General features: G+C 45.3%; 1 protein-coding gene across 1 annotated transcript; it reads left to right on the forward strand.

Moving 5' to 3' along the window:
* The first annotated feature begins 396 nt into the window (after nucleotides 1–396).
* On the forward strand, nucleotides 397–12396 carry thop1 (thimet oligopeptidase 1). The gene is made up of 14 exons (XM_037115857.1): nucleotides 397–544; nucleotides 2255–2461; nucleotides 4462–4610; nucleotides 5296–5403; nucleotides 5736–5838; nucleotides 6460–6617; nucleotides 7484–7619; nucleotides 8034–8176; nucleotides 8310–8533; nucleotides 8621–8822; nucleotides 9394–9580; nucleotides 9659–9787; nucleotides 10573–10709; nucleotides 12093–12396. Exons 1-14 carry the CDS (start codon nucleotides 532–534, stop codon nucleotides 12252–12254), a joined length of 2058 nt encoding a protein of 685 aa, XP_036971752.1. The 5' UTR covers nucleotides 397–531; the 3' UTR covers nucleotides 12255–12396.
* Nucleotides 12397–12920: the final 524 nt, after the last annotated feature.

Genomic DNA, 12920 nt, shown 5'->3' on the forward strand with positions numbered 1-12920 from the left:
TGTCCACCAGGGAGCGCTGACACGTTTATTATACTGTGAGATGTTCCGCTGACTACTTCGCTCCATTATTCTGCTGATGAGAAACGATCCTAAAGAAAAAAATGTAAAACAAAAAAAATACAGTATTGCTTCGATTGTACTATGTATACTATAAATGTAGTTCACATTTAGTATTTATATATATATATTGATTTAGTATTAGTATTTATATATATAGATGAGAATATATAATATAGATGATATATGAGAAACACGCAATACAGTACATATTAAGTTATTTCTGGAGTTTGACTAATGCCGTGAATCCTCTCAGGAGGGAGAACACGTTTCATTACTGCATGTTTTCTTCTCATCTCGGGGCCCTTTTGACATTTTAATCACCGATTGTTCCTTTAATATTCTAACTTTGAGTAGGGTTTTATTTTGAAATACATCACCGGAAACTTGCTTGCTGTACGGCGGCGGCAGCGCTCCGGCTCTCAGCTCTCTCTGACAGTCAACCACACCGACTAACCGACAGTTATCTGAACTATGGGGCCGACAGGTGAGCGAGGTTCTCATGGTTTTAATGTGACCGAGTCATTTTGGTGTGAAGTCAGCTCTGTGGTCGCCATGTTTCCTCTCCGACTGTCTCTGGGATCAAGCAGAATTAATTAGCTTTGATCACGGAATCTGTTTTAGCTAACGTCAGTCTTAGCGCTAACGTTAACTAGCTTAGCTGCTGCTCTCTTGGCTAGTACCTGAGCTCTTTCATTAAAATTCACTGGAAAAGTTATTTAACGTTAGCCATCGTTTAGTATAAAGTAACCAAGATAAGCCCGCTGTGTTATAACGGTGGCTTGTTTCTCCACAGGTCAGGCTTCATTGTGCTGTGATGTGTAGCATGTTAGCTGTTAGCTCACGCCGCTTATTCATTGAGAAATGTGTTGCTCTTAAATTGCAGTTTGGCACTGACAGGATTACAAATGGATTACCAATGAACGTTAGTAAATCTCCCGAGGCTTCCTTTCATAAGCGTTTGAAAGCAACAATGTGCCAAACTTCACTTAGAAATATTTGGATTTTAAGTTTAAGCTGGTTGCTGCTTAAATGTATTAGTGCGTTAAAAAATCAGTTCATTTCCTAATTGTTATGAAGTGTTTTTGAATTCGGCACACAAACAACACATATACGCGCTGATTATCACTTTTTAAAATGAGTTTATGGAGGGCGCGCATACGGGGATCGTGTCGTAGGGTCGATCTGACTGATGTGATCTGAATAGTGACTGGTCACCAGTTGCTCTTTGGTGGTCTGTGCTGGTTTTTCCAACAGGGTGGTCGTTTATTCTGTGAAGGAGCTGAATTTTAATTTTGTAGATATTTTAATATGATGCAACACATTTAATTAGCCTTTTGTTTCATATATTCACCCACATCCAAATGTCAGGAATTCATTTTGAGTAGTGTCAAACAGGCTGAAATTAAAAGGAACAATGCACCGAACTCCATTTAAAAAAAAACATCAGGTTTAAAGTTAAAGCTGTTGCTGCCAGAGATGTCCCCACAATAGAACAAACAAAATCAGTAAATTGATTACATTTTTTGTATTGTGCTTATGAGTTTTGTACACTTCTGATCCACGAACAACACTTACACCTGCTGCGCATCTGTTTCTATATCTCATGTTTGGTGAAGAGCGCAGAGGGATTGTGTCACAGTTACATTCTGACTGAACCAAAGTGGTGTCTGGTGTGTGAGATGTACAACAGAGTGGAAAGTGACTTAAGGGATTTCATTGGGTTTGTAATGATTGTGATAAGTACACTATGTATATGAGCAGAACTTGCTAGAGAGTCCAGCATATACCTGACATTACTGCAGAGCCGCAGTTGTTTCTAGGTAGCCTGTAGATGAGGAGGACCTGACACCTGCTGGGGTACATTCACTTGGTCAGATACACGTCACACGTTAGACAATCAGGACGCAGAGATAAACTGGAGGAAGATGAAGGAATATGTTCCACTAATCAGGAGTGGGAGAGACTTTATGTGGAACAACACACCTGCCAGTGTAACACACTAATCTAAATAGAATTCATAACTGTCTCAGAACATTAGATGAAACTTTTGTTTCTGTCAGATGTCGAAGACGTGAAATAATTATGAAACTTGTCACAAAATAAAAGTGTTCTTGTTTCCCACTCCTGTCTTTCCCGTTACTTCCCGTTTGTCCCGTTCTCTCCTCACCGGTCCTGTTGTCTCTCATTGTCCCAGGTGAGGTGGTTTTTGGCAGCCCGGTGCCGGTCTGCTCTGAGAACCGGCTGCGTTGGGACCTGACCCCGGAGCAGATCCAGCAGCTCTCCGATGAGCTCATCACCAACACCAAGATGGTGTACGACCGTGTCGGAGCCCTGGACCTGGACAGTGTGACCTTTGAGAATACGCTGAAGGCGCTGGCTGATGTGGAGGTCGAGTACACTGGTGGGCTCACATGTTCTGATGGTTCTGCATCTCTTAGTCTGAGTTTTGTTACAGCACAGAGGTCAAAAAATATATTACTGAGAGTCAGATGTCAGTGAAACAGCAGTGGATGACTCTTACAAACATTCAGTGTTATATCAGTGCATGACGTTATCACATGCATGAAGGTAACAATATATCCCTTATGAACATTTACATGTAGCAGATGCGTTTGTCCAAAGCCACTTACAATAAGTACATTTGTCACAAGAAAGACACTTCAACGTGTCACTGCAGACGGAGACCTGAGCGTCTCAGCTGCAGTTTTTCTAAGATAAACACATATCGCAGATATAAATCCATCATAGTCTCTGTTAAGTTTAGTTCTTTGTAACAATGACATCATCATAGTGACACGGTGCTGATGAGAGCAGAAACTGTTCTTGGGGTTGTGTTCAAGGGCAATCTGATATCTGAGCTTTCATAATCTGCTGCTGTCAGTGAAGTTCAGGAGGTGAACAACAAACTTCTGTCCTTCTCGAGTCAGACGAACAAACGCTTGATCCTCTTCAACACGTACTGATCAGCAGGAAACTGTGCTGACCACGTGGTCATTAGAAAGACATTTCAGTATTAACAGTGATTGATTTCAGGGAGAGTCAGAGGATGCAGGAAGTCTAACACACACACACACACACACACACACTCTCTACATGAAGTGTTGGTTTGCGTCTGAACATAAAGAGAAATCTAAATATGAGCAGACTCTTGGACCTGCAGCAGCAGCAGCGTCACACAGCAGCTCACTGTTATTTTAATGGAGCTCCAGATATTTCTCCACCTGACTGAATGGAGGTGAAACACAGTGGGAACCTGACAGCACAGGCAGGTCGGTCGGTCCATTGTGAGCTGAGCAGTAAAGCTGTGAGTCAGCAGAATCAGTGTGTGATGGTAAAGACTCATCAGCAGTTTGTAGAGAAATCAGCTGAACCAGCTGCTGCTGCTACTGCTGCTACAATAGAGACGGAGGCAAAACACTGCTGCTGCTGCAGGAGACACTGCAGCCTGATGTCATCATGTCACATGAACGCATCTGTTCTCATCACTGCTGGTGTGCAAGCACCTGAAAGAGAGGAAATTAACAAGTGCCCATTTATTTTATGGCGATTGAGTCAGAGAAAGTAGAAAAATCATGTGATAAAGTTAAAGAGAACTCAGTACTTAATGTTTGTAGTTTATCTTTTTATCACATCGGGTCTCGATGGTAAAGATCAAACGTTTCACTGGCTGACTGTCATTTACATTTCCAGATTGTTCTTTAAAAAGAAGCTACATGACATCAGGTTTGGTCTTCCTCTTCATGTACCACACCAGGCCACGTTACATTCACAGTTTTATTTAGAAAGTAACTGACTGACAGTAACTGACTGACTGTAACTGACTGACTGTAACTGACTGACTGTAACTGACTGACTGACAGTAACTGACTGACTGTAACTGACTGACAGTAACTGACTGACAGTAACTGGCTGACTGTAACTGACTGACTGTAACTGGCTGTAACTAACTGACAGTAAGTGGCTGTAACTAACTGACAGTAACTGGCTGTAACTAACTGACTGTAACTGACTGACTGTAACTGACAGTTACTGGCAAATTAATAGAATTGATTCTACTTCTCACTTCATTCAGAGATTTGTTGACTGTGAATACAACTGAGTTAAGTACCGCATGTAACGTGAGGTTCTGACTGAGTTCTGACTGTACACAGAGGAGGTTTCATCATGTGTTTGTCCGGATTACAAAGCAGCAGACTGACAGAGGAGGAGTCTGGTGCAGCAGGTGTAAGACGTCACTGTGGAACTAGTGAAAGTATCAGTATGATTAAAGAGAATGAAGAATGAATCCTGCTGCAGTCACTTCAGGAATTCCATCAAACTAACTAAAGTGCCTGTGATGTCTCCACCCCTCTCTTCCATGGCCACACCCATCTATATCTGACCCCGCCTCCTGTGTTTAAGTCCAGAGGAACATGTTGGACTTCCCGCAGCACGTGTCTTCCTGTAAGGAGGTCCGAACGGCCAGCACCGAGGCCGACAAGCGTCTGTCCGAGTTCGACGTGGAGATGAGCATGAGGGATGACGTCTACCAGAGGATCGTTGCTCTGGAGGTGAGCTGACAGCCAGCCAATCAGCAGGCTGCCAGCCAATCAGCAGGCTTTGATTGATTTACTTTATAGGTCTGTCGTCAGCCTCAAGTTGCCTTTTGATTTGATAACATTTGGGTCCTCTTCACTCACGAACTGTTTTACCAATATATATATTTGTGGATATAGATGTATAATACAGATTAGACTACATATGATTGTTTTAGCATTTTCTGATGAAACGATGAGCCAATCAGTGAATCACTTCATGGACACAGAGTTAACGACAGCTCTTCTAATCACTGTCAGCTGTAAAGCTTTTGTGTGTATCTCAGTTTGTTTTCTGAATTTGAAAAGCAAAGTGATGACACCATGTTGGGAGTGAACATTTCATGATTTCGTGATGTTGTATTGAACAAATAGTTGTTTTTTTAAGAAGCCAAAATATTTTATAAATCTACAAATGTCGTTTGGAAGAAAACCTGGATAAATGTGACACATGATGACGTTCACAACTCTGTAGTGACGTTTGGAGAGATAATCGATGAGGTGAACGGTTTGATATTATGTGTGAAATCAAAGAGGAAACTAGCTGCAGACAGAAGTTCAACTTTAAATCTGAGTGTTTTGACTTTCAGACACTGTTGTCTCTCATCTTCTTCTTTAATGATCTTCTGTTCTCATGAAGTCATTCTTTTTTTGTCTGCAGAAAAAGGTTGATGCTGACAGCCTCACCGCAGAGTCCAAGCGTTACATGGAGCGGCTGATCAAACTGGGCCAGAGGAACGGCCTCCACCTGCCCAGAGAGACTCAAGAGGTGCAGCTGCTGCTTCCTTATTCTAACCTGTATACATCCAGGAAGTCCACCTCTGCTTTAACACCTCCACCGACCCCAAGTAGTGTTCATGCAGCAAAATCTAACATTTCTGCCCAGAGTTTCATTTGGGAGAGAAAATCCTATCCTGACCTGAATTCAAAATATCCGCCAAAATTCACAGCAGAAGGAACACAGAAATATTTAGATTGAACTCCCAAACTGTCAGAGAAGCTAACGCTGATTTTAGACAGCATGCATTAATGGTGATATGTCCTCTGTTTTAAACTCTGTGTTGAAATCTTTGAGTCTGATCCATCACTTTGCTGTAACAGGAGATCAAAACCATCAAGAAGAAGCTGAGCAACCTGAGCATCGACTTCAACAAGAACCTGAACGAGGACACCACCAGTCTGTCCTTCAGCAGAGACGAGCTGGGTGAGTCCATCGCTCTGAGAGCCTTCAGACGCTCCGACCTCCTCTCCCTCTCTGACCACCTCTCCCTCTCTGACCACCTCTCCGACCTCCTCTCCCTCTCTGACCACCTCTTCCTCTCTGACCTCCTCTCCCTCTCTGACCTCCTCTCCCTCTCTGACCTCCTCTTCCTCTCTGACCTCCTCTCCCTCTCTGACCTCCTCTCCCTCTCTGAACTCCTCTCCCTCTCTGACCTCCTCTTCCTCTCTGACCTCCTCTCCCTCTCTGACCTCCTCTTCCTCTCTGACCTCCTCTCCCTCTCTGACCTCCTCTCCGATCTCCTCTTCCTCTCTGACCTCCTCTCGCTCTCCGACCTCCTCTTCCTCTCTGACCTCCTCTCCCTCTCTGACCTCCTCTCCCTCTCCGATCTCCTCTCCCTCTCTGACCTCCTCTTCCTCTCTGACCTCCTCTCCCTCTCTGACCTCCTCTCCCTCTCTGACCTCCTCTCCCTCTCTGACCTCCTCTCCCTCTCTGACCTCCTCTTCCTCTCTGACCTCCTCTTCCTCTCTGACCTCCTCTCCCTCTCCGAACTCCTCTTCCTCTTCCTCTCTGGTGTATTAAGATGTTAACACATGTTGGTTTCAGGCGGCCTCCCCGAGGACTTCCTGAGCTCTCTGGAGCAGGACGGAGACAAGCTGAAGGTCACTCTGAAGTATCCTCATTACTTCCCCACCATGAAGAAATGCTTCGTCCCAGAGACCCGCAGGAAGCTGGAGGAGGCCTTCAACTCCCGCTGCAAAGAGGTGAGACAGGAAGTAACAGGACACTGAGAGGAAAAATCTATTTCAGATAAATTTCTTGAGATGACTTCAACATATACATCAGAAGAAATGTGGCGACACTTGATAGATTTACTTAATTATAGACCTGTGGTCCATATTCTCACCTCCTCAGTCAAACACATGCTGATGTTAAACCCCCGCTATTAAAGGAAGCGTGCAGCGGAGCGCCTTGTGTTAGCTGCCTCAAGCAACAGAAAGCTAACCGGAAGCAGGTCGAATTTGTCTTCAAAATAAGAGCTTTACATTGCACCCCATTGGAGTTTAGAACTGGGTTCCTAGTTGGGGGGTTATAATTTGAAAGTAGCGACCGTTATTAGCTTGCTGCCACAACAACAAGCTGTCAGCTACAGAGACCGAGGAGAGCTAGCATCTCCCGGATCTCAGCAGCTTTCCAGTTGCTCATCTTGACATCCGCGGATGAAGTGATGAACTGCCATGTCTATCCTAACCATCTTCACCGTAACGTAACACCAGAGCACTACTGTTTACCCTCACCACGCCTCGCAGTCGCACCATGCCTGTGTAGAAGCACAACATTGAAAAGGGTCTGGTCTGAAACAGTGTCACGCAGCGCAGTGTAGTGTTCCAAACGTTGTGTAATCAAATACACCAGTATGGCGGGATATTAAAAATTCATATCATAACGAAAATATACACACATACATTCACTGTGAACCAGTATACCGCCCAGCACCAAGTTAAATCCATTATTTCTCTCAGTGATACTTTGACTGATAGAAGTCTGGGAACATGGTGACATCATCTTTAACGTTGTAGTAATTGTACTGTTGAAGTTGTAAACCAGACGACTTCCTGTGTGTTTCCAGGAGAACTCGGCCATCTTGAAGGAGCTGGTGCAGCTTCGAGCTCAGAAAAGTTCTCTGCTTGGCTTCACCACACACGCCGACTTCGTGCTGGAGATGAACATGGCCAAGTCTGGAAAGAAGGTGGCCGGCTTCCTGGGTGAGTCCTGAGTGACAAACCTGCAGCACAACGCTTGTGTCGAGTAATAAAACCAAACATCTGTTGATCGTACAGATCAGGACTCCACAGTCTAACAATGACACACAGTCGTTAAAACAGAAGTGTGAATTGAGAGGATGCTAAAGGGTATGAAGTCCGTCTGCAGTGTTCTGTTCTGTATCGCTATTTAACTTCATTCGTCCTTAAATCTTCTCTCATTTCTAAACTGAAGGAAATGTGATGGAAGTGACAGATATTTGGTGAAGTAGCACTTGGTATCATGTTTCTGAAACTGATCCAGTTTCCTGGAGGTTTTGAAACTGTCTCTGTTTCATCTCTCTTACAAGGAGTAAAACAAATCACATGTACATCTCTGTGATCTGAAGCGTTTGTCCTCTTCGTCGTGTCTTTCAGAGGAGTTGTCTCGTAAGCTGAAGCCTCTGGGGGATGAAGAGCGAACGGTCATCCTCAAACTGAAGGAGAAGGAGTGTCAGAAGAGAAACCTGCCTTTTAACGGAGAGTTGCACGCCTGGGACACCCGCTACTTCATGACCCAGGTCAGAGCTGCACGTTCACCTTGAACTAACGTATAAATAACAGGAGCTGTGAGAGACAGATTGAATTAAGGTTCCCACAGTGACCTCATCCCTCTACACCCCCCTCCTCCTTCTCCTCCTCCTCTCCTCTCAGGTTGAGGAGACGCAGTATGCTGTGGATCAGAACCTGCTGAAAGAGTACTTTCCAATGGAGGTGGTGACTCGGGGTCTGTTGGACATCTACCAGGAGCTTCTTGGTCTGTCCTTTGAGCTGGTGGACGGAGCTGCCGTCTGGCACCCAGACGTCACTCTGTACTGTGTGAAGGACCGCAGCAGCGGCCAGGTGGTGGGTCAGTTCTACCTGGACCTCTACCCCAGGTGAGGGCTCAGCAGTGAGGTGATGTTTCTGTGGGGTGGAGGTGGAGACGTGTCCTCAGTGTCTCCTCTCCTGTCTGTCCTCTGCAGGGAGGGGAAGTACGGTCATGCCGCCTGCTTCGGCCTGCAGCCCGGCTGTCTGCTGCCCGACGGCACGCGGCAAATGTCGGTGGCGGCCATGGTGGCCAACTTCAGCAAGCCGACGGCCGACGCCCCATCCCTCCTGCAGCATGACGAGGTGGAGACGTACTTCCACGAGTTCGGACACGTCATGCACCAACTGTGTGCCGAGGTCAGCTGATAACTCAGAAGCTTCAACACGATGCGACAGATTTACTGACCCTTTCTGTTGTCACCTGTCAAACTGTAGATTGTAGTGAGACAGTGAGAACAGCAGGTTTACCTGCAGATTGGCAGCTAGTTCTGAAACTGTTGGTTCTGGACTTCACACTGAAGCAGCAGCTCATTTTTTGTGTGGGAGAGTTTATCAGCTGTAGCTAAACAACACCCTGGAGTTGGTTTAAAGAAGGCTCTTTAATATGCACAGAATAAGTAATGAATGACTCTCAGTGTATGAAGTTACAGAGTTACATGCTAACATCAGCAGCAGATGCTTTAATCCAGTTCTTCCACTTTAGACTGACTACATGTAAACTCCTTCAGCTTCTGCAGAAGCACAAACACTGTCACCTGCAGGAACTTGTGACTGTGAATACGATGGATACCAGAAGCAGCTTCAGTTCAGTCATGAAATATCAAGTGGAGACTCAGAAATTGTCTTTACATGCAGCAGTGAATCAGTGTGGATGAAAACAGAAGGTGTGTCCTGATTGGTTGTGTCCTGGCGTGTCGGGTGTTTACAGGCAGACTACGCCATGTTCAGCGGGACTCATGTGGAGCGGGACTTCGTGGAGGCTCCGTCTCAGATGTTGGAGAACTGGGTCTGGGAGCGGGAGCCTCTGCTCAGGATGTCCCGACACTACAAGACCGGCAACGCCATCCCCGACGAGCTGCTCGACAAACTCATCAAGTCCCGCCTCGCCAACACTGGTGGGTACTGAACAGGAAGTTCTGCTGTTGTTGAGCGCTTGTTTCACTGTTACCATGGTAACCCTGACTCTCCTACAGGTCTGTTTAACCTGAGGCAGATTGTTCTCGCCAAAGTGGACCAGGCTCTGCACACCAGGTCCGGAGTCGACCCGGCGGAGGAGTACGGACGCCTCAGTCAGGAGATCCTGGGGATCCCGGCTTCACCAGGTCACAATTTATCAACTACATGTGTTCAGAACTCAGATCTTCAGCTCACGTGTCCATATTTGTTAGTTAGTTAACAGTCTGCTGTAGTTCTGAAACAAGACTTGATCTCCTGCTGCTTCATCAAGTGATGATCCAGATGTTCAGGTGACTCTCTGTTCTGCACACTGATGCTGTGAACTACTCATCTAACAGAACCGGGCTCCACCTGGTGGCTCAGTGCAGAACATCAGTCAGACCTCCTGTCAGAACCAGGGGAGAAAATGACCAATATAATATTCCGTCAAACTGTTTTACTGATATCACATGATGTCTATGATCCATATCAGACAATATCATCAACCCACTGAACACTGTCAGTTTCAGAAGAAGCTGCTGCTCCTCAGAAACAACCAGTACCAGTACCAGTAGTATCATAACGGACCGCAGTCCAGTAAAGCTACTTTACACAGTCTGAATGTTGAGGAAGGAGTTGTGCTTTGACAGCAACTGAGACATGACCAGGGAATTTCAAAATAAAGGCTCATCTTAATGGCGATGATATGGATCCATGTTTCCACTTGGCATCAGTTGTACTGGGTTGTTGCTTCTGGTCTGTCAGTCTGGACCGACGGATTGTTACAGGGCGATTGTTTAGTTTGTGTTCTGACATTTTTATCTGAAACGATAAATGAAGTTGTTGAAATATATTTTAAAACATGAACTGGACACGAAGACATCGTACATCAGATACAGACAGTTTCCTCCTCCGCTCTCTGTGACCTTTGACCTTCCGTCTCCCTCTGCAGGAACCAACATGCCGGCGACCTTCGGGCACCTGGCGGGCGGTTATGATGCTCAGTACTACGGTTACCTGTGGAGCGAGGTCTTCTCCATGGACATGTTCTTTGCTCGCTTCAAACTGGAGGGAATCATGAACCCAAAGGTCAGAGCACACAGTAAATGTGACGGGCGCGGGATACTTTCCTCTGTAACATTTGACATAAAGTCCATACTAGAAATCTGGACCCAGACTTTAACATCCACATTCAGACAGAACCAGCCAACCTGCAGAACATCTCAAGAGTTTAACGACGTCTGTCTCAGTTGTGTTTTGAAAATCTTGTTGTTTTTTTTTGTTTTTTTTTGTTTTTTTTTTGGCCTTTTCTGGCTTTATTGACTGTACAGCTGAAGAGTGTGACAGGAAACAGGGTAAGAGAGGGAGTGACACGCAGCAGAGAGACCCGGGCCGGGACTCGAGCCCGGGTCCGCTGCAGAACCTCGGCACACGGGTCGAGTGCGCTACCAACCGAGCGAAGCGTCGCCCCGAAAATCTTGTTTTTATCACAGTCTTTAGGGGTCTCTAAGAAAAGTAGAGACCACCCGGGTCCAGTTCTCAGATCTTTACATCCTCCTGTGGGTCTGAAAATCATTGACTGTCTTGTTTGTGATGTGCTATTAGAGAAGCATCCAGACTGCTCAGCTGGTCTGGGATCAGGTCTGCTGTCCGTCCTCAGAGTCCAAACTAAACAACAAGAAGCAACTATCAGTTTTCATGTCTGAACAAACTCCAGGAAGGTGAGACGTGAGACCAGACGAGGTCCACCGCTGACATCACAGCAGGACTCGGCATGAAAACTGTCCTGATGAATTTCAGTGTGTCGGACACTAAGTTTATCACCAACACTGTTATGTCTCTGATGAGGACATTTACAGTTACAACTCAGACAGGAAAATGTTCTGTTACATTCAACAGTTACAAGCTAAATATCCATCCATCCATCCATCATCTGTACACATTATATGTACGCCGCTTAATCCTCTGCAGGGTCGCGGGGGGCTGGAGAAGCTAAATATCTGAACCACTCAGTGTGATATTACTGTGATTAATACTACACACAACTACAGTAATACTGAACAGAACTACACTGAGGATCTCACAGGGTTCCATCAACTTAATAGAAGTTTTTAAAAGTTCACGACATGAACCGGGACGACTGAGGTGAGTCCATGGAACCAGCGCTACATGTTGGATTTCAGCAGTCGGAGGTTCTGTTCAGCCTTTTTCCTACAGACAATAAACATTTACTGCAGTCTTGTAATAATGTAAATAATTTTTAAGTGAATATATCGATGTTGTTTGTTACAGCTCGCTTCACTTGATTTCTGTTGTCTCCAGATGTTTCGGTGTTTGGCCTAGCTTAGCACAAAGACTGGAAGCAGAGGGAAAGTGTTAGCCTACTGAAAAAGTAGATCTGGACGGAGCCACTGTGAGTTCAGGATTTGATTGGTCTGACTTTGAACTGCTGTCTCCTGATTGGTCCTCCAGGTGGGTCTGGACTACAGGAAGTTCATCCTGCGGCCCGGCGGCTCTGAGGACGCCTCTGAGATGTTGAAGAAGTTCCTCGGGCGCGAGCCCAAACAGGAAGCGTTCCTGCTGAGTAAAGGACTAACGGTGGAGCAGGATGCCAGCACGCCGTGTCCCTGCTGACCAATCACAGCAGCCGGCTCCGCCCCCCTGCAGTAACCCACAGATTTCACTAAGAACCTCGGACTGAGTTTTTCTAGAAAAAAACTGTAACATGTTAAATAACGTGGAAAAAAAGAGCAGCAAATAAAATGATTTGTGGTGACGTCCTGTGTGAGAGTGACTGATGTGATACCAACACATGAGGTGGTCCTGGTCCGGCCCGGTCCAGCCTGACACAGACCGGTTCATTTCAAAATAAAACACATGGCTCTTAACTTGAAAACACTGGGTTTCTGTTTCGTTTGGATTCACGCTCACTTGTTTCTTTGGCCGATGAACGAGAACATTTATTTACCTTCTGTAACTTTGGACAGTTGAAAACAGTAATACATCCTGTAGAAATACTGTCACATTCAAAATGTAACCTAAGTAAAAGTACAGACATGTTTGCATGAACATATATTAGAAGTACCAGAAGTAAAAGCTCTCATGCAGAACTTGTAATAATAATATTACAATCAGTGCTGCAGCTGGTGGAGCTCTTTGTTATTAATCTGCAAAGTAATTAAGTTTAATCAACTACTGTCAAGTATAAGTCATATTTCTAATAGAGTGAAAATATTCATGTAAACATATCGCCAAAACAACCAGAACTGAAAGTGAAAGATCGGATGTTTTAAACTGGAC

This window comes from Acanthopagrus latus, chromosome 11 (genome assembly GCF_904848185.1).
Source record: "Acanthopagrus latus isolate v.2019 chromosome 11, fAcaLat1.1, whole genome shotgun sequence".
In the NCBI taxonomy this organism is placed as follows: Eukaryota; Metazoa; Chordata; class Actinopteri; order Spariformes; family Sparidae; genus Acanthopagrus; species Acanthopagrus latus.

Coding starts and splice junctions, on each gene's coding strand:
- thop1 (XM_037115857.1), top strand. Junction 5,404..5,735: donor TGCCCAGAGAGACTCAAGAG/GTGCAGCTGCTG, acceptor TTGCTGTAACAG/GAGATCAAAACCATCAAGAA. Junction 7,620..8,033: donor GAAGGTGGCCGGCTTCCTGG/GTGAGTCCTGAG, acceptor CGTGTCTTTCAG/AGGAGTTGTCTCGTAAGCTG.